This window comes from Copadichromis virginalis, linkage group LG23 (assembly GCF_057382275.1).
Source record: "Copadichromis virginalis isolate Kocher_CV1m ecotype Utaka linkage group LG23, C_Virginalis_male_GT1.1, whole genome shotgun sequence".
Taxonomy (NCBI): Eukaryota; Metazoa; Chordata; class Actinopteri; order Cichliformes; family Cichlidae; genus Copadichromis; species Copadichromis virginalis.
The window spans coordinates 29,776,019-29,800,333 of NC_140639.1; the positions used below are offsets into that span (position 1 = coordinate 29,776,019).

The following is a 24,315-nucleotide window of genomic DNA, read 5'->3' on the forward strand; positions in this document are numbered from 1 at the left end:
TAACAGTTTGAGGACGTGCCAAGGACGAGGCATGCGTGGAAGTGCTTCAAATAAAGGCGGAAACAACAGAGGACGCTAAAGTGCGCTAAAGAAAAAAATTGCATTGTGGGAAAGGACCCAGAAAAAAGGGTTTTATACTATACTGAAATCTAAAATTAAGCAAACAAACAAATAAACCATTAAATATTGAATACATCATTAAACATTTAATGAAATGTGTCATTAATTACCTTAGAAATAAGTCATTTAGTATTGGCAACTTCGACATTAATTAGCTCTGCTGTAGCCTGTCAACCTGCAGCCTGCGTCTTCCCTCAGCTGGGCAGCTGATATAGGTTTCAGTCCATGCACATCTGATGGCATGGCAACACCAGCATGTCCATGGTGGACTTTAGCATAGCTGTGGAGGTACCATTGCCGTGTTTGTGTTCGTCTTTCTTCTCCTGCCACATTCCCTGTTTTTCCTTCCCACCTCTGACTTTGGAGTCCAACTGCTTGTTTGTATCCCACTTGTTTACCGCTGTTCTGTCTTCTTCTTCTTGCTCAAAGAACCATTGCCCCGGTGTCCTTTGTGTCTTTTCTTTCTGCTCATATCTGTGTTTTTGTCTTTCTCCATCGGCGTTCATGTGTATCTCTATTTCTGCATCTGTGTGCACTAACATTGGTAGAGGCCATCAGTAGTGCGGCCAGTGAGTTGATGAGGCCCCTCAGCAGACTTCAGGGGCCCGCATCTCTTGCTTTGCTCGTTTGCTGGTACAGAAAACACAGCCTGTCTTTTAGCAACACCAGCTGGATTAGAGAGGTACTGCAACAGCTGCAAACGTGTTTAGCTATACAAATCAGAAATAAATTAATAAATGACTCTTATAATAAATAAGATAAATACATATATCTAAATCAATGTAAGTAGTTTGCAGGATGTTTAGTCTGCTTATGACAAATGAGTAAAACAATTTTTTCCTAAAATTCGCAAATATTTATGCATTTTTTTGCACTACTGATGCTCACGCTAAATTTCAACATGAGTATATTACATTGACAGGACCTGATGGCTTTCTCTTTCCCATAATCTCCTCCGTTTTAACATCCAGTTAGACTAACACTGTGTTGCATCATTGATTGTTTTATCCATTTGCTTTTTGCTCTCTCCTTTCTTCTGTCGCCCTCGCAGAACCAGCTCTCAGGTAACCTGCTAAGGAAGTTTAAGAACAGCAATGGCTGGCAGAAACTCTGGGTGGTTTTCACCAACTTCAGTCTGTTTTTCTACAAGTCACACCAGGTAAGACGAGAAGGAAAACACTGGCAGTTACAGTGCAAATACGCAGGAATGGTTTGACTTGATAATTCAAAGTGGGAAGCTGATAGTGTCTTTAAAATATATTGAATTCAGTGTTGGGAAGGTTACTTTTAAAATGTATTCCACTACAGATTACAGAATACAGGCCCAAAGTGTATTTTGTAACGTATTCCGTTACGTTACTCAATGAGAGTAACGTATTCTGAATACTTAATATATTATCATACTTTATACAACTACATGAATGTACAATTGCTGTGTGATTTATTACTTTTACTGAAGGTTACTCGCCATACTAAAACAAACTAGATGTTTAAATCTTAATATAAAATGAGTAACAGTAGGGTGGACAATAGGTAAGGCTGCACTTTTTGCAGCGATCTCATATAGAAAACTATTCCGCACGTATATATAATTCTTTAAAATATTTCTTCACGGCATTATGCGGGCCGCATGTAGAGGTGACATGGGCGGCAAGATTGAGACCCAGGCATTAGAAGCCTCATAATGTGTGTTTTGGTGGAAACCAAAAATAGAGAGGTGACAGAAACAGGAAAATACCACCGTGTAATCCATTCATTTCAACAAAGTAACTGTATTCTGAATACTACCTTTTTAAACAGTAACTGTAATGGAATACAGTTACTCATATTTTGTATTTTACATACGTAATGGTGGTACATGTATTCCGTTACTCCCCAACACTGATTGAATTAGATTGAATTTGTGCAGTCGCAGCCACAGAATGTAGTTTCGGTTACTCTGATCAGTTTAATAGTAGAGGTTGTATTAACAGATGTTTCCCTCTTCTGACTCATGTGCAGGATGACTACCCTCTGGCGAGCCTCCCTCTGCTGGGCTACTCTGTCACCGTCCCATCGGAGTCAGAAAACATCCACAAGGACTACGTCTTCAAACTCCACTTCAAGTCTCACGTCTACTACTTCAGATCAGAGAGCGAGTACACCTTTGAGAGGTGGGTGTACAGTAATAGAGGCAAATACAGAAATGCAATTAGTTACAACGTGCTTTAACTTAAACCATCCTTTTATTTTTTTAATCCGACTCTCTGAAGCTACATCCATCTTTTACAACGTTTGATAAATTCCTTAAATCTTTTTAATGTCCAGAACAACTCCACAGCTTGATGCTGACTTTTTAAATTGTCACCATTTTTACAGTAAAATAGAAAATAAAGCAAAATATGCCTTAGGATGTGGCTAAGCTGTGAGTGGCAACTCATATGGGTATGCAGTGGTCTCAGGTGTCATCTAAAGCCTGGAAAATTAAAATGAAAAAAATTTTTTTTAGGAATATTTGGAAATGCATTTCCTATATGTGTTCATACACTGAATATCATGTTCTAAATATAAAGCTCATCTTCTCTTCTTTCTGAAACATTTAGATTTTCTCTCTAGCACAGATGGTAAGAGAGTGACACTCATTTAAAGAGCACTTGTAAATAAAGGCTTAAAATTTAATCTGACACTTGAACAGCTGAAAGGCATTTCTACATGCTATGTGTGGGTCCAATAAACAGGTTTAGAAAAAACAATTACAAACTACAGGAAAGAGACTGCTTATAGTCTGGGCCCTCTTCTGAAATTCAGATAAATTGTTTCATTTTAAATGTAAAAGTCAATTTCTGTCTAGTTCAATTTACCAAGTTGTATTGCATTATATATTTAAATTATTTTAATAGAACGTTTTGTGAGCAAACCCAAGTAAGGAAAGCATTAAGTATTTTAAAAAGTGAATATTAACAGTAACACTATTCAAACAGTCTCCTTAGCCCTGTAACCGACTAGCAACCTTCCCAGGGTGCACCCCACCTCTCGCCCTATGATAGCTGGGATATGCTTCAGCCCCTCCCATGGCCATAAATTAGATAAGGTGGAGTAAACGGATGGACGGAGTATTCCAACAGAACTTCTGCGATGTTTGATATATTTCAATCAATGTTTGAAGCTACTGATATAAATCCTTTTTTCCCACCAGGTGGATGGAGGTGATCCGGAGCGCAACCTGCTCTACTAGCCGATCACTGCCGAGCACCAGGAAAGACCTTTACTGATGATTCCTCCACTTGGTGTAGTGATGGTAAATTTGATTCTTTTTACTAAATCGAGTTTTAATGAGTCACTCATCAAAGTGAATCGAGTTTTTTGAGTCATTTGATTCACTGAGTCAGTTGACCAGAGAGTGCAAAAAATTTACATTTTCACTCAAACTTAATTTGTTTCTCTTTTCATGTAAATCCCACTGCTAAGATGAATGATTAAAAAACAAACAAACAAACAAACAACTATTTTATAGAGCAAAGAAGAGCAAAAACATTTCTAAAATTAAGCAATTTCCTATCAAAATTGCTTAATAAACATTTATTTTGTTTATTTGTATTTTATTAGTATTTTCCTTAAGTGTGTCAAATATATATTTTCTCATCTAAATGTCCACTGAGCTGTGAGCCAGGGGGCGGTAATGCGCCTTAACATTGGTTGCCAACCAATAAGAAGAAGAAGCTTCTTGGTTGACTGAGTGGTGTTCAGTTAACAACCTCCAACTGAACACCACGAAAACTAAAGAACTTATCTTGGACTTCAGGAAGTGCAGAGCAGACCCGGCCCCACTTTACATTCACGGGAACTGTGTGGAGAGGGTACACTCCATGAGGTTTCTGGGCGTGCAGATCTCTGATGACCTCTCCTGGACTGCAAATACCACGGCGGTGGTTAAAAAGGCCCAGCAGCGTCTCCACTTTCTGAGAGTGCTCAGGAGGAACAACCTGGAGGAGAGGCTGCTGGTGACATTTTACAGAGCCACCATAGAGAGCCTCCTAACGTACGGCATAACATCATGGTATGCAGGGTGCTCAGCTGCGGACAGGAAAGTACTGCAGAGGGTCATCAACACAGCCCAGAAGATCACTGGCTGCTCTCTGCCCAGCCTGGAGGTCACTGCAAACTCTCGGTACCTCAGCAGAGCTGGCAATATCATCAAGGACCACTCTCACCCCAGCAACCAACTGTTTGAACTATTACCGTCAGGCCGACGGTACAGGTCACATAAAACCAGGACAAACAGATTCAGGGATAGCTTCTTTCCCGGAGCTATCACCGTAGTAAATAAGCACAAAAACAATTGAACCTATTCCATACCGTCACTGTCATTATATTATGCTGCTATTCATACTGTCATTATGTTAATGCTGCTATCCTGTATATATTGTACATACTATTGTTTGAGTACTTACGATTGTTTTTTTGTACTTTTTATATTTTACATTTATATTTATTATTGACACTTGCACCAAGGGAGTGGCACTCCAATTTCGTTGCACTCTGTACAATGACAATAAAGGCTATTCTATTCTAAGCTGTGAGCCAGGAGGGAGGGGGTGAGTGAGTGAGTGAGTGAGTGAGTGAGTGATTCGTTCGCTCACTCTATGATTCAGCACAGGAGGGAGGGGGTGAGTGAGTCCTGAGTGGTTCGTTCGCTCTATGATTCAGCACAGGAGGGAGGGGGTTAGTGAGTCCTGAGTGATTCGCTTATGCTTACGATTGAGCACAGGAAGGGAGGGGGTGAGTAGCTCAAATGTGTTGTTAGCATGTTAGCAGAGCAATGCTACTCTGAACCTCGGAGCTATTTTCTTGATGTGATCTACTCAGGATTTTTTCTTCCAGTTCAGGGCAGAAATGCTTTTGTTACAAAACTGGCTGTTGTTCCCCCCCCCCCCCCAATTTTAATTATAAGCTAGATATATTTCTACTAATGAAATTAGTTTGCTAACAGCAACAGGGATGAGTCAGTGAGTCAGTTGGGCTTGTGAATCATGATTCACGAGTCAGTAAAGTGATTCTCGAGTATTGAACGATTCGTTCACGAATCGAACATCACTCACAAATGATCTTCTTATGGCCTCTGACAGTGGACTCATCTCTGTGCTTGTCCTGCTAGACCTTAGTGCAGCGTTCAATACTGTCGACCATAATATCCTATCAGAGTGATTAGAACATGCTGTAGGTATTACAGGTACTGCACTGCAGTGGTTTGTATCATATCTATCTAATAGACTCCAATTTGTACATGTAAATGGAGAGTCCTCTTCACACACAAGGTCAATTATGGAGTTCCACAGGGTTCAGTGCTAGGACCAATTCTATTTACATTATACATGCTTCCCCTAGGCAGCATCATTAGAAGGCACAGCATAAATTTTCACTGCTATGCAGATGACCCGCAACTCTATCTATCCATGAAGCCAGGTAACACACACCAATTAGTTAAACTGCAGGAATGTCTTAAAGAAATAAAGACCTGGATGGCTGCTAACTTTCTGCTTCTTAATTCAGATAAAACTGAGGTTATTGTACTCGGCCGTGAAAATCTTAGAAATATGGTATCTAACCAGATTCTTACTCTGGATGGCATTACCTTGGCCTCCAGTAACACTGTGAGGAACCTTGGAGTCATTTTTGACCAGGACATGTCCTTCAACGCGCATATTAAACAAATATGTAAGACTGCTTTCTTCCATTTGCACAACATCTCTAAAGTTAGAAATATCCTGTCTCTTAGTGACGCTGAAAAACTAGTTCATGCATTTATTACTTCCAGGCTGGACTACTGTAATTCATTATTATCAGGATGTCCAAAAAACTCACTGAAAAGCCTTCAGCTAATCCAAAATGCTGCAGCAAGAGTACTGACAGGGACTAGAAAGAGAGAGCATATTTCTCCTGTTTTGGCTTCCCTTCATTGGCTCCCTGTTAAATCCAGAATTGAATTCAAAATCCTGCTCCTCACATACAAGGTCTTAAATAATCAGGCCCCATCTTATCTTAATGACCTTGTAGTATCATATCACCCTATTAGAGCACTTCGCTCTCGCTCTGCAGGCCTACTAGTTGTATTTAAAAGTAGAATGGGAGGGAGAGCCTTCAGTTTTCAGGCCCCTCTTCTGTGGAACCAGCTTCCAGTTTGGATTCAGGAGACAGACACTATCTCTACTTTTAAGATTAGGCTTAAAACTTTCCTTTTTGCTAAAGCATATAGTTAGGGCTGGACCAGGTGACCCTGAATCCTCCCTTAGTTATGCTGCAATGGGCTGCCGGGGATTCCCATGATGCATTGAGTTTTTCCTTTCCAGTCACCTTTCTCACTCAGTATGTGTTAATAGACCTCTCTGCATTGAATCATATCGGTTATTAATCTCTCTCTCTCTCTTCCACAGCATGTCTTTCATCCTGTTTTCCTTCTCTCACCCCAACCGGTCGCAGCAGATTGCCGCCCCTCCCTGAGCCTGGTTCTACTGGAGGTTTCTTCCTGTTAAAAGGGAGTTTTTCCTTCCCACTGTCGCCAAAGTGCTTGCTCATAGGGGGTCATATTTGTTGGGTTTTTCTCTGTACCTATGAAGCGCCTTGAGGCGACTTATGTTGTGATTTGGCGCTATATAAATAAAATGGAATTGGATTGAATTGATTCCTCCACCTCATACTCTCTTGAGTGAAGATCTCGACTGCACAAACACCAGGAAAGACTCTTCCAGCTGCACAAGCGGACACTAATTATTACCTCTGACTCCTTACACAGACTCCACTCAGAGGTCTTCCCTCTTCACCTTATTATTACACTTTCCACACCATTAGTGTTTGATTAGCAAAAACGGTCTGCAGTCATCCACAATGTAATTCTATGTGTAATTTTTCCATTTGTCCTTGTCAGCCTGGAGCGCCACATTGTGTTATTTTTTTCTTCCACCAAAGCGAGAGAAAAGGCGTACCCGAGCGCGGGCGAAGGATCTGAATCCCTTTGGCCTCACTTTCTCCGAGCACTCCTCTGTTTCACTGATATTTGGCCAGTGCTTTATAATATTTTATATTTCTGAAATGGATGAAAAGTGTCTTAAGATTGGAAATAAACGTTATGTAGAAAGCTGTGTGCATGTGGACTAGAGATGGCACGATACCACCTTTTCATGTCCTATACTGATATCATAAATTTGGATATCTGCTGAAAAACTATATGAATCCGATATAGTGTGTTTTTTAATCAATAAAACTTTTTTAAATATCTTGCTGCTTTTTGTATAAGTTCATACTCAAGTTAAAAAAAAACACTAAAGCTATTCTGTTATACCTGTATGCAAAAAATGCACTGCACCCAAAATATTTCATAGTTCAGCAAAACTGATCAATCTAATAAACTTAAACTTGCTCCATCCTCCCTATTCTGGTATTTTAAAGAGTAAGCAACCTAACTAATAGGATTCTAAAACTCCCAGCAAAAAAAAAAAAAAAAAAAAAAAAAAATAGGGAACCACCCACCCTCCACCTCATGATGCTTAATTGACGTAATCAACTTTAATTTGAAGCAGTGTGAAAAAAAATGCACAGAAATAAATTATTTTTCAAGAATAATTAAATAGATTCAACATCTTTCTTCAACAGAACTGCAGACTGCACAGATGGTATCTTCCCAAAGAAAAAAGTACTATAGCTTACTAGGGTATATTAGACTTAATAGTTACTACATACAGTAATGGACTTCTACACATTTTACATCAGATTAAAACTTTGGGTGTAAGATTCGGATATTTTTTTATTAAAAGCTAGACATTTTAAATGAGAATAAGAAAGAAAAGTATGTCTTTGTGCCCCCTTTTCACTGTTAATGCCCTATCGGCCCCCCTGGCTAAACTTTGCTAGATCCGCCCCTGTACAGTTACCAGCCGTCAGCTACGTAGAAAAGAATCCTGGTGTAGAAAGTAATAATAAATACATTCTAACAAGTGGGCGATAGACAAGTAAGAGAGATGGACTTGCGACAGAAAAGCCGATCAGCTGATCATTGATCAGTTTCATGATTGAAGTAGCAACAGGAGAGGGAGGGAGAGAGAAGAGGCAGTCGCTCCATATATCGGTTGTAAAGGTTAATGCAGGAATGCTTTACAAACAGTGGCGGTCCTAGCCTGTTTGGCGCCCTGGGCGAACACTCCCTCTGTTACTGTTACTATTTTTACCATTTCTTCTTGGAGCAACTGTAACCCACATAGGGATTAATAAAGTATTCTGATTCTGATTGTTTCAGGATGACCTGCCATTATCCAATGACACATCTGCTTACCTGTATCTTTTTCTCGTTTCGCCTCCTCTTCTTTTCTCTTTTTTCTAAACTGAGGACCTGATGGCTTTGAACTTTTCTTATCCATCTTCCACTGGTTTTAATTTTGCACTCCAGTATAAACACCCATCCTACAACCCAAGGATCATCACAACATAACCTAACACACCTCCACCTTAGTTCACAGATTCGCTTTGTCTAGGGTGCATTTCTGAGATTTCGCACAACCCAGGATTCAAATCATGAATACATAATGGGCTTGGATTTACAACATTATAAATGAAATGTGCTCTATTTGGAAGCAGCCCCCCCCCCCCTCCCCTTTCGACAGGTTGCGTGTGAGACTTTAAATCATCAAACTGTAAATTTTAAATTGTTATTGATCCCTTTACCCCTGGTCCTAAAGTGTATGTTTATTTTCTTACTCTTCTTATATATATTGTTTGTTTACTTGCACTGCTGTAACTGGAGCCTTGTCGTCTCGTCTCTCTATATACTGGACTGTATGTAGCGGAGATGACAATAAAGTTTACTTTGACTTCGGCAGCAAGCAGGCGCACTGAGGGCTCTCGCGCTCACTTTTCGTGTATAGAATTTCGAAAAAACATCGGTGCAAATTATAAGTCTGTATTATAATGTCTGGTGTTTTCGTGTTTGTTGGTTTGTTTTTATTTTGTTTTATTGCGAGTTGGTTATTAGATGCTGCTCCCCGGAGCCCCGCCCTCTCCTCTCTGCGCTGCAAGCAGCTCGCAAACGAAGGGCGCCCTTACTCCCAGCAAATGGGCGATAGAAAACCGATCGGTGCTTATGCCATTCCCAATATGCGCTGGCTGACGTCGGGGCAGCATGAGTACGAGCATTTTTTTTTTTTTTGCCGATGCCCGTGATGCCGCTCCGGGCAACCGCCCGTATCTAAAACCGCTACTGTTTACAAACACTCAGAGATGAACTTACACACTTGCTTTACTGGGATAACTTCCTCGGAGATGAAATGCTGGATTGGTAGCGAGGCTACAAATACACACAGCCACTCTATCACGTGAGGCATACTGCTGTCACGTGCTACGGTTATGATCCGAGTTACGCCATGTCGCAAGTTTTGTGAGGTGCTTTTTTGATATTTAATGGATCGGATTACATTTTTTTTTATTTCTCTCCGATTTCCGATCCAGTAATTTACGTCAGTATTGGACTGATACCAATACATAATATTGGATCGGTCCATCTCTAATGTGGACACAATAATTGTGTTTTTAATTGTATGACAATCTGTCTGTATGTAATTTGATGACTTAAATGTAATGTAAGTTTGGACACAATAAGAAATCCTGCAATGTTTTGTTTTTTAAATTATGTCATTCTTAATTCTTTTTTTTTTGTTTCGAAAAACACCTGAAACCTTCTTCCAACGCCAACAGAGATTTTGCTGGTTTATTGCTAATTACCTTCTCTTCAGTATTCCTCAGGTTTTATGGATTTTACTATTTTAAAATAAAGATGAATAGATTGTGTTCATATGGAACAAAATGAAACTTATACAAAATTTTCTTTTTTCCCTCTTTTTATTGAGTTTATCCCTTAGAGGGGATGAACACAGCACATGGAAGATCATACAAAAAAAATCAGGGTGAATTTTTATTTTTGAGGTAAACAAAGATGTGCAGAATGTAAATATTAAACACATTGTCTGCAGATTAGTGTAAAATCAGAGTTCATATCTGTGTAATATAAATGCTCTAAGCCTAGAGTGTCAAACTCAGTGAAAATCTCCTTTCTGTCAGTATAAACACATTTAACTACACATTTAAAGTGCAAATCATTTTTTCTACTGTAGTAAATGAAAAGAATTTTTACAAAGGAATAGGAAAGGAATCTGAGCTCTTTCTCATTGTGGAAAGCTTTAAAACTTTCCAAAGCCCACATGCCGGGTTGAATCTGGCCCCTGGGCCTCATGTTTGACAACCCTCTTCTAAGCCTTTCTTAACCTAGATGCCATTAAATAAGACTTTCTTTGAGACCACACACTCATCAAAAAACTCTTTGGTGAGGTCATAAATCAAGTAAGCAGCTGGGTCATTTCCTCACAGCCTTCTATGCAATCACATTTTTAAGAAGCACAGGCTGGCCATTCAAAAGAATGCAGGTTGAAGGCACTTACACATTAGCTTCACCTGGAAATTAACGGTGGTAAACTGTAAAAAGTCAGTGTTAATAAGCTTATCTGACAGTACATCTTCATTTTTCTGAGAAAGGTTTGGAGTATATTCTTCTAGGTGCACAGCATCAGGCTGGAGTGATTTTCTCAGGGACATGGAGGTTTGTCAGTGTCATGGAGAATTGGGTTAAAGGACTCAGGTGCGAGACTCCTTGCAGAGTGACAGTGAATTTATTCACAGTGAAAAGGTGAGTCAACAGTTCGAGTCTGTAATCCAGAAAGGGCAGTGCAGAGATACGATGACTTCTCCCCGCGGTGACAGTGCAGTGACAATCCAAAACAACTCCTTGTGCCTGCTCCTCCTCCGATCCCTGAATCCTGGAGGCAGATGAGAAAAGCACACGCACAGTAAAAAAAACGTTCTCTCCTTCACATACTGGGTATGCTAGCCGCGACTACGCTACCCGGTTTAGTTCAACGTTCCAGCGTTGGTTGTGACTCGACCGCACCGTTAAATAGGTCTGCTTCAGATTAGTTGTAGCCGGCGAAGTGATTACGCACAGGTGCGACGATTCCAGCTCAGGACACTCCCCTCGGGTCAGCCGCCATTCCGTGCCACGGCTTCCGGAGGTACATGTTCCAGCAGAAAAACACATGCACAGGATGGAGAGGAGAACACGACACAGTACACACAAACACCACCAAAAATTGGCAAGGCGATCGGTGAGGACCGTCTAGCCGTGACAGTCAGTTTCTAAAACTATGCTTTTATCCTGTAAGAGGAAGCTAGCTGCTGACAAATGGGTGCACGTGGTTCAGAGAACGTTGCCCATACAGCTTATATTTAGTATACATGTGCAATTACTGAACTGCAGATCAGCTTTTCTATTAATATTTTCACATTAGTGAGAAACTAGATGGCCAGTATCTGTGTTTACAGTGCAGCCATTCACAACATGTGAAAGGATGTGCATATACGGCTACTGTATGTTCTGTATCTTTGCATTATTAAAAGTGCATGTGTTTAGCATTTAAACCGGTAGTGTCATAGCAGACATCCAACCAAAATATTTAGCGTTAGAGATACAATTCATGTTACAGCAATACGCCAAAATAAAAGCCTTCCAGTTTGATCATAATGCTTCCCAGATGATTATAAATCATAAAAAGAAAACCAAATTTGTAAACAACATTACTAATATGCAACTTTCAGTGGCACAGTGTGCCCTTTTCCTTCTCTACACTATCCTTACTTTGATTGTAAGCCTGCCTATCTGCTATTAAAATTAATTTCTCTTGAGATTTCTTTCAATTTGACACACGACAGGAAACAGCACCCATGTCCAGGTGTTGTTTTCCTGAGAGCTCCTTCACCCATTCTGCTAACACCACATAGAGGTCCATTTGTCAGTTGTGTCAGCACGGTGAGATCAGTCCCTTTATAGCTTTTCTTCCGTATTATATTTGAGCCCATGATCTCCCTCTGAGTCGTAGTTCTCGTAGCACGGCAGCGAGCGCCAGTCTGGCTCGCACGTTGTGGCGGTGTACACAAACACGTCCATGATGCTCCCCGGTGACACCTTCTCCTCTCCTTCCATCTTCCCCACCCACTCCTTCACCTCCAGCTGGACCACCGTCTGCTGGTACAACGTTGGGACGCTTTCAAAATCGTCCAGGAATTTCAGCATCTGGTCATCCACTTTGTAGATCTCCCCGTGCACTCGGTGACCCTGGCCAGGGATGTTGAGCAGGAAAGGGATGTTGTCCTTGGTGGTGATCACTAACGGGTATTTCTGGGAGGTGAACGCCGAACCCAGGTACTCGGCCTTTCCATTGTTGTTGTCGAACATGCGGTAGTTGTTGGGCTGCCCCTTCTTCAGAGTGCCGTAAACGAAGATCCGAGTCATGAGGACAGAGGACCAAAGACGCACCTGCGGTGTAAAGAAGGAAGAAACATCTGTGTGAGCAAATTCCCAGCAGGTATTACTGGCAAAAATATTTATACAGTTTTAACTATTATTCTGTATTATATCAGTCACTTGTGCAGAGGTGTATATTTGATCTAATTTCAAATGATCAGACCTTCAAAATAAAAGAAAATCAAACTCAAATCTAGGTAACACTGTTTGGGAGTTTGTACTCCTTACACACATTAATTAGGAACACAATCAGCAGATTAACATTACATGCACAGATTACACATGACTATATCAATACACTTCCTACAACAGCAACTGTCAGACTAGATCTGCACACATTCCTGTCATGCTGTGACTGTGAGCTGGGAGAGGTCATTCAGTGAAAAACGCTGTTTACATGTTATGCTTATGGGTAAGTTAAACATCAGTTACAATTACCAAGCAACCACGTCATCACTGTGTAATGATAAAGCATAAGTTAGGCTACCTTAGAGTTCCTCACACCCCCCTCGAGCTGTCAAAAAAAATACCGATACCGGAAATGCAGTTTTAAAACACACGCTGTGAAGTGACACGCGTTTTTCCTGCTTATCTCTGTCATAAAACCACCATGAAGAAGCACAAGTCCACCTTGAATAAGCAGCAAGTAGCTCTTCTACTATAAAAATCTCCGTGCCACCGTGACAGTTTGAGGTAGAACTCTGGATTAGGCGCGCTTCTTCTTCTGCTTCTTCTTCTTCTTCTTCTTCTTTTTTCTGTTTAACGGCGGTTGGCAACCGCCTCTTACTGTTCCGGAGTATGTGTCAGACAGCGAGATTACATTGCGCACGCGTGGAAACAATCCAAATAAAAGCGGAACAAAAACAGAGGGCGCTAAAGTGCCAAAGGAAAAAATATTTTATTTATTTTTTAATTGTTAATTAAACAAATGTAACAAGTACAACAAATACAGCCTGTAGGCTGTATTTAAAGACAAATAATGAAAATAAAATAGACATAAGTAATTAAAGAAATCAACATTTATGAATGCCTTTTTCTTACCATTTTTTGCACAAAGATTGATTTGTTTCTAACTTCTATGTAACGATAGTTCCACAAGGGAGTATTACGTGGGCTATAATTATGTTTGTATATTAATTTCCAGTATAATAAAACTTGTAAATAAAAGATTAATTTCGCCTAGATCTGAAAATATTTTGTTTGGAAAAAATAAAACCATAGGCTATTTTGATTTGACATTTGAAAAATGACCTGAGCCAGTTTATTTTTAGGGTGCCATTTAAACTGTCAAATTCAATAGCTTGCAATCCTCCATCTTCAAATTGTTTGACTCAATTACCTTGCCTAATATAGAGGGTTTTTTTTTTTTTGCTTCCATATAAAATCAAAGTTTAGCTGGTTAATAGATTTGATTGCTGATTTAGGTACACCTAATGTATATGCAGAGTATATTAGCCTGGAAATATTCTACCCAGAATCAATAAGTCTGTCTGTGCCCAGTTACTTCAATGAGTTCTACAATTTTGCATTTTCTTTCAAATATTAAGGTTTTCTAACTCAGTTCTGTTTTAAGTTATATACATACCAAATATTTGACATTGGATTTTTTTACAGGGATATTGAAAGTGTTAGATATAGTACAGTCTTTTAAAGGTATAAGATCTCACATTTGTCTGAGTTCAGTTTTAGGCCTGAAGCTTTTGAGAAATTTTCAATGATTTGTAGAATTTTGGGGATTTGATTCAAGTTATTTAAGAAAATGGCGGTGTCATCGGCTAACTGGCTGATAGAGAGCTCTTTACCTAGAACAGATTACTTACCAAATATAGTATTTTTAATCAGTATGGAAAGCATTTCTGTTGCTGTGATAAACAGCAATGGTGAGATTGGACATCCTTGTTTTATTCCTTTGCAGATCCTAAATCTCTGCGAGGTGCCATGTGGAAGACACACTGAACTGTTTGTGTCTCTATACAGTAATTATTAAAGCCACTTCCAAATCTAGGGCTTGAAACATAAACTCGTGCTCTATCATATCGAAGGATTTGTAAAAGTCTAAAACTAGGAAAAACCTTTGTTATTAATTAGGTAGTTATAGTCAATCAAGTCCAGAACAAGGCAGATATTATTATGGATTGAGTGGCCTTTTATAAATTTGGACTGAGTGTAAGAAATTATTTGAGTTATTCCTGATTTTAATCTGTTAGCAAAAATATGTTTTAGAAGATTATAATCATTATTTAAGAGTTTTATTGGTCTTAAATTATCAAGAAGTGTCGGATCTTTCCCAGGTTTGGGTATGAGTGTAACTACCCCTTGTTTCATAGTGTGTGTGAGAGAACCATTTTCTAAAATTTCTGTGAGCATCTCAAACACAAGGATTCTAGTATGATCCCAAAAATATATGTAAAAGTTACTCGTCAGGCCATCACATCCTGGGGCTTTATCGTTGGATAAAGCACCTAATGCTTTATCTAACTCTTCAAGGGTAATACCTGCATCACAGTACTGCTTAAAATTTTCATCAGTTTTAGGAATCAGGTGTTTAATAGGTTGATTCTATGCCATTGGCCTCAGCCAAATTGCTGTAAAAGGCAAAGATTTCTTTGGATATTAATTGAGGGTCAGTGCATAGCCATCCTCTATCCACTTGGCTTGGGATCTCAGATATGCACCTTTGGCCTTTTTAGTATAACTATTGTCTTTTTTTCATTTTTCATTTTCTTTGTTGTTTACAACTTTGCAGATAAAAATCACAAAGTGATTTTTATCTGCAAAAAGCGTTATATAAATACATTTTCCTTACTTACTAGGTTTTTATCATTTGAAATAAGTTCTAGTTGTTCAAGTATTTTGTTACTAAAATTTTCATTGGTAAGCAGGGTTGAGTTAAATTTCCAGTAACCTTTATTATGAGATTTTTGGGCGACCGTGGCTCAGGGGGTTGAGAAGCGTATCTATAATCGGAAGGTCGCCGGTTCGATACCCGGGCTCTCTGTCCTGGTCGTTGTGTCCTTGGGCAAGACACTTTACCCTACTGGTGTTGGCCAGAGGGGCCGATGGCGCGATATGGCAGCCTTGCTTCAGTGGCTAAAACCGTAGCTTACCTCCACCAGTGTGTGAATGTGAGAGTGAATGAATAGTGGCATTGTAAAGCGCTCTGGGTGCCTTGAAAAGCGCTATATAAATCCAATCCATTATTATTTTTTAAGTTGAGGTGCGACATTAAGCTGTATCAAACAGTGATCGGTTAAAGGCGCAGCTGAGACACCCGCATCTACATTGTTCTGCATTATACTGTCTGAAATTAGCCAGAAATCAAAATGAGATTTAGCTGAGCGATCGAGCTTGAACCATAAAAAGGGCTGATGAAGTTGGTTCACTAATCTCCAAGGATCTATTAGGTTAAAATCTAAACAGAAGATGTGTAAAAATGAATTTATATGATGAGACTGGATTTTAGAGAGTGATCTATCAAGCCACTCGTCACAGACAATATTGAAATCTCCTCCCACTATAAAATTGTTTGTGGAGTACTTGTGAGATAGTTCTTTTAGGTGATTGGTTATGTCAGTTAATAAGAGTTCGTTCTGAGCAACACTGTTGTAGCCATAAACATTACATAGAAACAGAAATGTATTTCCACTTTGAGTACACAGATTAGCCAATGGCCCAAATTGTCTTTCCTATGAGTTTCTATGTTATTACGGACGTTTTTAAATATATCAAATTTGATAAATAGAGGTTTTCTGAGTTTCCTACCCTCACCTGTGGTCACGAGCTGTGGGTAATGACCAAAAGAACGAGATTGTGGATACAAGTGGTGGAAATGGGCATCTCCCTTAGAGATAGGGTAAGAAGTTCAGCCATCCGGGAGGGACTCAGAGTAGAGCCGCTGCTCCTTCACATCGAAAGGAGCCAGTTGAGGTGGTTCGGCCATGTTACAAGGATGCCTCCTGGGCGCCTCATGGGCGAGGTGTTCTGGGCATTTCTACCGGGAGGAGGCCCCGGGGCAGACCCAGGATACGCTGGAGAGATTATATCTCTCAGGTGGCCTGGGAACGCCTTGGTGTTTTCACGGACAAGCTGGAGGAGGTGGCTGGCGAGAAGGAGGTCTGGGCTTCTCTGCTTGGGCTGCTGCCCCACGACCTGGCCTCGGATAAGCGGAAGAAGATTGATGGATGGATAGATGGATGGAGGTTTTCTGAGTTTTTGAGACTTCTACATCATCATCATTAGTGTGAATCCTCCAAAAAAACCTAAATTAATTGTACAATATTTTTTTAAGCAATAAATAGCAAAAATATTGGTAGATGTATCAATTATGATACAAATTCAAACTCATTTATGCAAATTAATATTCATTCATTCATGTTCATATAATTTAAATAGTTAAAGTTAGTTGGTTTGAAACAACACAGGAAGTAAATATCATGGAGACACAAAGCACACGTGGATAAAGCAGTAGCAGTAAAAGTAAAGGAAGCACAGGAGTCACAAATGTGGACATCAAGAAACGTGAGAGAGTGAAACAACAGGAACCAAAACTCAACAAATATACAGCAGATTTGTTAGTATCATGACAAAGAATTATTTTTTCTCCCTACAGATTACACCAATTTTTTCATCTGCCTCAACAGAGTGTGTTTCTTGTAGCAATATACAGTTAGCATTTACATTTTTACAAAACAAAAATACTTTATTTTAAGAATATCTCTCAAGCCCCTACTATTTAAAGACACACAGTTAAAATTAGAAGTGAAAAATGACATAAAAAGGAAAATAAACAAGAGACTGGAACACTAAATCCTTTAAATTGAATTCACAAAATGCAAAAGAGCTCTAAAAAATATAATATATATAGTCGTTATGTATAGTCATTATAATACCGTACCAAATAGGTAATATGAACCTGCCTACTTAAACTTAACGGGCGTGCTCTCTGTAGTAAATGTTCTTCCCTTCAGCTCCGGCTTGCTCTATTTTGGCCAAACTGCAGCTCCTGCCTCCTGGTCTAGTTTGCAGAAATCTTGCTTGATGTAGATGCCTAGCTCCTTGCACACCTGGGAATCCTTGGTCAGCTGCCAGAAAGCATCTCGATGGTGTCTCACGGTGAACTGAACTATTATTTGTAAAGGTCAACCCGCTTCTTTTTTCCCTAGGCGATGGACGGTGTCCACAGCGTTGTCCAGTGAAGAAGCCCAATGTGGTGCGATCTTGGCTAAGATGTCGATGACCTCCTTGCAAGAATCCTTGTCGTTTGTTTCTTTCCATCCCTGAATTTTCAAGTTCCAGTGGCACATGTACCATTCTAGTTCCCACACTCTCTCCTTCAGCTCCATGTTTTCTTTGTTGAGAGGAGGCATGCCTTTTTTCCAAAACAAACAGTTTAGCTTTACACTCTTTTATAACGGCTGCGTTCATTTCAGCTAGCTTGGCAATATTAGCCACCATTATCATGTTGTTACTTAGCTGCACACTGAGGTGATCAATCTTGTTTGTTAGCTTGTTAATGGCTTCTACTATGGAGTTGTTGGTCTCCACACTTTGGGACACAATTCCCTTACAACGGTGCTTTGGTGGATGTAGATGGGGTTTTTCTTTTGGCTGACGACATTGAAATCACCATGGAGTATTCGTGGTCAGTGGCTGCGGAGCTTTTGGAGGCTACCACTTATTTGGCTGAAGCTTCTGCTTTTTCCCGCGTCAACTTCTTGTCTTTTAAACGGCAGATTGGGTTCGCTCAAAAAGGCTTTAGGTGATGTACTTTGTCTTCAAAAACTATAGGCAAAAACAGCAACCTATTTGGTGGTCAAAAGAAGAGGTCTAATTGGATTAGATTTTTTTCCTTCCCACCTCTGACTTTGAAGTCCAGCTGCCTGCTTGTGTCCCACTTACTTACCACTGTTTTGTCTTCTTCTTTGTGCTCAAAGAACCATTGCCCTTGTGTCTTTTCTTTCTGCTCATCTCTGTGTTTTTGTCTTTCTTCATCGGCCTCAGTCCTTATCTCTATTTCTGCATCTGTGTGCACTAACATTGGTAGAGACTATCAGTAGTGCAACCAGTGAGTTGATGAGGCCCCTCAGCAGACTTCAGGGGCCACATCTCTTGCTTTGCTGGTTTGCTGGTACAAAAACACAGCCTGTCTTTTAGCGACACCTGCTGTATTAGAGAGGTTGTATCATGAATATGTGACTCTTGTAATAAAGAAGATAAATACATATGTCTAAATCCCTGTAAGTAGTTTGCAGGATATTTATTCTGCTTATGACAACGCAGAGTAAAAGCTTATCCCCTGGATGGAACAAACACAGCACAGATCAAACAAAAGAAATCAGGAATTAATTTTTATTTCAGAGGTAATCAAAGACAAGTGGAATGTAATGATTAAACACACCAGAGTTCATATCCGTGTGATATAAATGCTCTAAGACAGGGGTGTCAAACTCATTTTACATCATGGGCCACATACAATCAGCTTTGATTTAAATGATCCAGTAAAACTCGCCTTTCTGTCAGTGTAAACTTGTTTAATTGCATATTTACAGTACAAGTCCATTTTTTTATTGTAGTAAACAAAAAGAATTAAAAGGAATCTGAGATCTTTCTCAGTGTGAAAAGCTGTAAAAGTTTCCAAAGCCACCCAGTCGGCTAAATTTGAAGCCTTTGCTGGGCTGAATCTGGTTCCTGGGCTTCATGGTTGACACGCCTGCTCTAAGCCTGTCTTAACCTATGCCATTAAATAATAGTCTTATTTATGGCATTGAGACCACACAAGGAAACTCTTTGGTGAGGTCATAAATCAAGTAAGCAGCTGGGTCATTTCCTCACAGACTTCTATGCAATCACATTTTTGGAAGGACAGGCTGGCCATACAATGCAGGTTCAAAGCACTTGTGCATTAGCTTGACCTGGAAGCTACATGCAGGTTTTTTTTGTTTGTTTGTTTGTTTTTGTTTTTTACATACAATATATATGTAAAATTCTATTAGCTCACGATATTTGCCAGCAAGTAGTCAGCACTACACAATTACACATTGTTAACAGGTTGTTTTTTTTTTAAAAGGGTTAGGGTTAGGGTCTGACATTACAGCTTCATTTTTTTGACAAAGGTTTACAGGGCATTGTTTTAGGTGCACAGCAATAAGATAAATTACAAAAATAAAAGCAACTTTGTCAGTTGCATCAGCATGATGAGATCAATCCCGCTCTTCTCTACACCTATATTTGAGCCCGTGATCTCCCTCTGAGTCGTAGCTCTCATAGCACGGCAGCGAGCGCCATTCTGGCTCGTACATCGTGGTGGTGTACACAAACGCATCTGTGATGCTCCCCGGTGACACCTTCTCCTCTCCTTCCATCTTCCCCACCCACTCCTTCACTTCCAGCTGGACCACCGTCCGCTGGTACCACGTTGGGATGCTTTTAAAAGTGTCCAGGAATTTCAGCATCTGGTCATCCACTTTGTAGATCTCCCCGTGCACTCGGTGACCCTGGCCAGGGATGTTGAGCAGGAAAGGGATGTTGTCCTTGGTGGTGATCACTAACGGGTATTTCTGGATAGTGAATGCCAAGCCAAGGTACTCGGCCTTTCCATTGTTGTTGTCGAACATGCGGTAGTTGTTGGGCTGCCCCTTCTTCAGGATGCCGTACACAAAGACCCGAGTCATGAGGACAGAGGACCAAAGACACACCTGTGGTGTAAAGAGGGAGAAACACCTCTGGGAGCAGCAAGTATTACTGGCAAATATATTTATCCAATTTTAACTGTTACTCTGTATTATATCAGTCACTTGTCCAGAGGTGGAAATTTGATCTAATTTAAAATGATCAGACCTTCAAAATAAAAGAAAATGAAAGTCAAATCTATGTAACACTTTATTTTAGTAATCTGCTCTCCTTACACGCATTAATTAGGAAAACAATCAGCAGATTACCATTACATGCACAGATTAAACATTACTATAAAAAATATGTCCTACAACACCTGCACACCTCTCCAGAAGAAAGGTGTGGAGGCTCTCAAACATCAGCACCCCCAACTGCGTCACTGATCTATGCTCTTGTGACACCTCCACACTCCCCTCTACCACCCACCAGCCCCTGCACTCCACACCACACTCGAGCTGTTACAAAATACCGTTACCGGAAGTGCAGTTTTAAAACACATGCTGTGAAGTGACATGTTTTTCTGCTTGGCTCTCAACTAAACTATCGTAAAGAAGCGCAAACCAACCTTGAATGAGCAGTAAGTAGATATTCCTTTCTAAAAAATCCGCCACCGTGACAGTTTAAGGAAGTGCGAAGGATGCCGCATACAGGGAAGCAATTTAAAGAATGGCGGAAACAATAGAGGGCGTTAAAGTGCCAAAGAAAAAAGGGCCTCGTGGGAAACGAGGCAGGCTTTTATACTATACTGAAATCCAAATGAAACAAATAAACCATTATACATTTAACAAGATGTATCATTAATTATCTTGGATTAAGTATCATTTATTATCTTAAGTGGAAGATAATTGATGGGTGGATTTTATTTAAATACATATTTTATTATTTCACATTTAGTTTATTATTTTCATTGTTCTTGTGCTGCAGTGCATCATAAATTAATTTTGTTTGTCAAACTCACCCATCAAAGTTGGGAAAGGCATAAAAAGATATAAAATGATTTTGAAAGGGGATAAACACTGAACTGATTTGGAAAAAGGTGTTAAACAACTGTACATCATTATTTCAAATTAAATATTACAGATGAATCAACTGCTTAGTTCATCCTGAGCTGTCTTAAAAACATTATACAAGTAACTCCCATTGCTACCTGAAGAAAAAACACACAGCTCTTTCTTCTTCTTTTTTTTAAACTCCAGACTTCCAAAACTTATAGCAGACATCTGGTGTTTTGAATACAGTTGAATAAATATTAAGAAACAAACAATTGAATAATTTCTGGAGCAGGCTTGACATCACTCGTCAGGATATCCATGACCAGCATGAACAACATGCTGGTCCAGATGGTTCTGCTCCCAGTGAAAATGCTCTCACTTTCCTCCCTATGTATTACATTTTTTTTTATGTTAGTTTTAATTGAAAACAAGCTGTTCTCAACAAAAAGTATGACCTGTGCACATCAGGAAATAAAGACGTGCAAATGATTCAATTCAATATATTCTGAGAGCATTCCTATATGGTTCACTAAAAATACACAGTTATGAAATTAAACAATAATCTCAGCTTAACTGATTTGCTTGGGAACGAATACAAAACTAAAATAAACCAAACATAACCTGTTAGATATCACCTATCACCCGTGTTTAACCTTCACTGAGAGGCGAGGATCAGGAAGGGGTACCATGGGCTCTGATCACCCGGTCAGCTGACAGAGGGTGAGGGAAGCTGTCTGTTATGCTAACAGGACCTGACAGCTATGAAAAAATGTAATTATTTTTGCAAACAGGCTCTCAATAAACCAGCCAGATATTCATTTTCGTTCAGACTATGCCATTACATTTTTACCTTAGAAAAACAACTAAAAAATGCATTTGGTGACAGAAAAATCATGTTCCAAAACTGTACTTACAGTTTGAGGGCACTTTCGCAGTGGTGGAGGAAACAGCTGATGTGATTTTATTCCAAATGCATTCTGGGAAACCTGCCAACCCCATGTCCACTGGATCAATCCATTTTCCAAAATCAGTCTGCCAGAGTAACCAGATGTTAGCAACTGTTGACAAGCTGCAATGATTGTTTATTTTATTTCATGGGGTGCACTGAAGCACAAGAACCAGGAAATAATAAATTAAATAGTGAAATAAATAGTTTTGTGTAAAGACTAATACGTTTTAAGTTTTTAAAACAATATTTTGAGGCAATTATTTAATTATATATTTTCATTTTAATTAATCAAAAACACATTTACATAATTAATAGATTTATTTATACATTTATATATAATTAATGATTAATTGCCAATTTTAATTATTTAAAACATGTCAGATTAATTATTTACTGACATTTTATATTATTTTGTTTTAGCATTCTTAAGACTCAGTTCTAGAAAACTGAGTGAAAGTTTAAAAAGTTTTATGAATGATAGTCAGTCAGTGGAGGTTTAGGTCAACTCAAATGCAATGAGCCGAAGGTACTCTTTCCATCTCTGTCCATATAAAACATGAAAAATATTTTCAGGTTCATTTTAAAACATAACACCTCTGTGGGGCATAATGTGCTGAGAGGAAGAAACTTTGATCATTCATAAATGAAATACATTTGCAACCCACCAAACTACTATAAGCATAGATGGAAGGTAAAGTTTTTTTATGGTGCTGGTGTTGTCTGTATACAATTCATGTTTTCTGCTTCAGTATCTGTTGCAACAACTGTTGTACTCCTGTATTTGGATTTCAGGAAACATGCATGGATGGATCATCTCTTCAAGTAAGACTTTTCTTAGGCAGCGTTCACTATTGTAAACCACAGCCAATCAAATTGCAAGACATTGCCTCCGTGTGTGGGAAGAGGGAAGGGTGGATAAAAATGCTTTGCAGTCCCAGACATCTGGTCACCCTACAGCAATGAACAGCATATTGTTTAAAACCCGATTCATCTGAGCCCAATCTTGCATTCATAAAAAATCAAAACAGATCTTATATATTAAACATTTTTTACATTTAAAACCAGGCAGGGAAAGGAACTTATATTAAAAGAATGCCAGATTTTTATGCCTTCCTTTTTAAATTTTTTTTATTGCAAATATATTACTTTGAATAAAAAACTGGGTTCATTCAAAGTGCAGAAGAGGTGGGGGGCCTCCAATCTGGCCCACTACATGCTTTGGAATATATGAAGGACATAGATTTTGAACTGTTAAGTGTATTTTCACAAGTTTTACAGCTTTTCCTATGAATGTAGAATTACCCCATTACCACTGTCCTTCATATTACACCACAGTAATTAAGTAATAGATAAACAGCTAAATCATTTTAAATGACATTTTTTTCCACTATTGACTAAAGAAATGGGTTTTTTACACCGGGTCAATGGTAAAAATGAATGAATTAATAAAACATTTCTGTGAATTAATGATTTTTTTTTTAACTGAAATTTTCACCAGTCGCTGCCTGGTTTTTCCATTTCAAAGCTCTTTGTCTGGAGCTGCACTGGATCCCAGTAAACAAATAAAAATGATTACTGTGGCTTTATGAGAGCAGCAGACACATCTCATAAAAATTAAGCTGAAGTTGTCTCGGAGGAGAGGGAGGGAGGGATGGATGGAGGGAGGGAGGGAGATGATGTTTCTTCAGACAGGCTCTCTAAAAGACGTGCTTTCCTCATTGTGTCTCACTCCTCCGACTGCAGAGTCACCAGCGAGTACTTGCCGAGATGAACTGGGGCAAATAACTCAGCCTCGGAATAAATAAAGTGCAATCCATCTTTCCTTAAAAGACACTTGACATTCAGTCTAACAGCAAAACAGCCCGCCAGCTCAGCCCGGGCGAGCTGGAAAAATCTAATAAACTTTGTGCTTTGGCAGAATGAAGGGAATTGGTAACTGATGGAGCAATAGGAAATAATTTGTCTTTAAAAATACATCTCACCGTGTCTTGGTTTGTCTTTGTCTCCTTTTCTCACTCAGCTCAAGAGAGTCCATTCTGGTGATATGAAACAAAATTTTGGGGGGGAAAGCTCAGGTACAGTGGATGATATCAAAAAACTAATAAAGGGAGCCAGTAGAGGGAGGCAAGATGATATTAGAAGAAGTATTAGGAAGACATCTGATATTTCATGACAAATACAAACTGCTTAATTAATTTTGTGCTGTTTCA

The 24,315-nt window shown here is 39.3% G+C and overlaps 3 protein-coding genes across 5 annotated transcripts; 1 reads left to right on the top strand and 2 right to left on the bottom strand.

Moving 5' to 3' along the window:
* Nucleotides 1-375: 375 nt before the first annotated feature.
* Nucleotides 376-3,377, top strand: LOC146681338 (FERM, ARHGEF and pleckstrin domain-containing protein 1-like). Its single transcript, XM_085448932.1, has 4 exons — nucleotides 376-408; nucleotides 1,172-1,279; nucleotides 2,122-2,273; nucleotides 3,296-3,377. Exons 1-4 carry the CDS (start codon nucleotides 376-378, stop codon nucleotides 3,369-3,371), a joined length of 369 nt encoding a protein of 122 aa, XP_085305058.1. The 3' UTR covers nucleotides 3,372-3,377.
* Nucleotides 3,378-10,041: 6,664 nt separating this feature from the next.
* On the bottom strand, nucleotides 10,042-13,290 carry LOC146681339 (gamma-glutamylaminecyclotransferase B-like). Of its 2 annotated transcripts, none has more exons than XM_085449312.1 (3): nucleotides 12,981-13,290; nucleotides 11,039-12,505; nucleotides 10,042-10,952 (listed from the first exon to the last, which is right to left on the bottom strand). In XM_085449312.1, exon 2 carries the CDS (start codon nucleotides 12,479-12,481, stop codon nucleotides 12,014-12,016), a length of 468 nt encoding a protein of 155 aa, XP_085305438.1. In that variant the 5' UTR covers nucleotides 12,482-12,505; nucleotides 12,981-13,290; the 3' UTR covers nucleotides 10,042-10,952; nucleotides 11,039-12,013. The 2 variants fall into 2 exon arrangements, with proteins under 2 accessions (XP_085305438.1, XP_085305439.1); XM_085449313.1 differs by having other exon boundaries at nucleotides 13,124-13,249.
* Nucleotides 13,291-18,827: 5,537 nt separating this feature from the next.
* Nucleotides 18,828-22,125, bottom strand: LOC146681340 (gamma-glutamylaminecyclotransferase B-like). Of its 2 annotated transcripts, none has more exons than XM_085448391.1 (2): nucleotides 22,071-22,125; nucleotides 18,828-20,187 (listed from the first exon to the last, which is right to left on the bottom strand). In XM_085448391.1, exon 2 carries the CDS (start codon nucleotides 20,161-20,163, stop codon nucleotides 19,693-19,695), a length of 471 nt encoding a protein of 156 aa, XP_085304517.1. In that variant the 5' UTR covers nucleotides 20,164-20,187; nucleotides 22,071-22,125; the 3' UTR covers nucleotides 18,828-19,692. The 2 variants fall into 2 exon arrangements, with proteins under 2 accessions (XP_085304517.1, XP_085304516.1); XM_085448390.1 differs by lacking the exon at nucleotides 22,071-22,125 and adding an exon at nucleotides 20,730-20,795.
* Nucleotides 22,126-24,315: the final 2,190 nt, after the last annotated feature.

What these genes read in the sequence shown, in the direction of transcription:
- LOC146681338 (XM_085448932.1), top strand. Translation starts at nt 376, where the DNA reads ATGTCCATGGTGGACTTTAGCATAGCTGTGGAG. An exon ending in TTTTCTACAAGTCACACCAG is followed by an intron (nt 1,280 to 2,121) that starts GTAAGACGAGAA and finishes ACTCATGTGCAG; the next exon opens with GATGACTACCCTCTGGCGAG. An exon ending in AGCGAGTACACCTTTGAGAG is followed by an intron (nt 2,274 to 3,295) that starts GTGGGTGTACAG and finishes TTTTCCCACCAG; the next exon opens with GTGGATGGAGGTGATCCGGA.
- LOC146681339 (XM_085449312.1), bottom strand. Translation starts at nt 12,481, where the DNA reads ATGACTCGGATCTTCGTTTACGGCACTCTGAAGAAGGGGCAGCCCAAC.
- LOC146681340 (XM_085448391.1), bottom strand. Translation starts at nt 20,163, where the DNA reads ATGACTCGGGTCTTTGTGTACGGCATCCTGAAGAAGGGGCAGCCCAAC.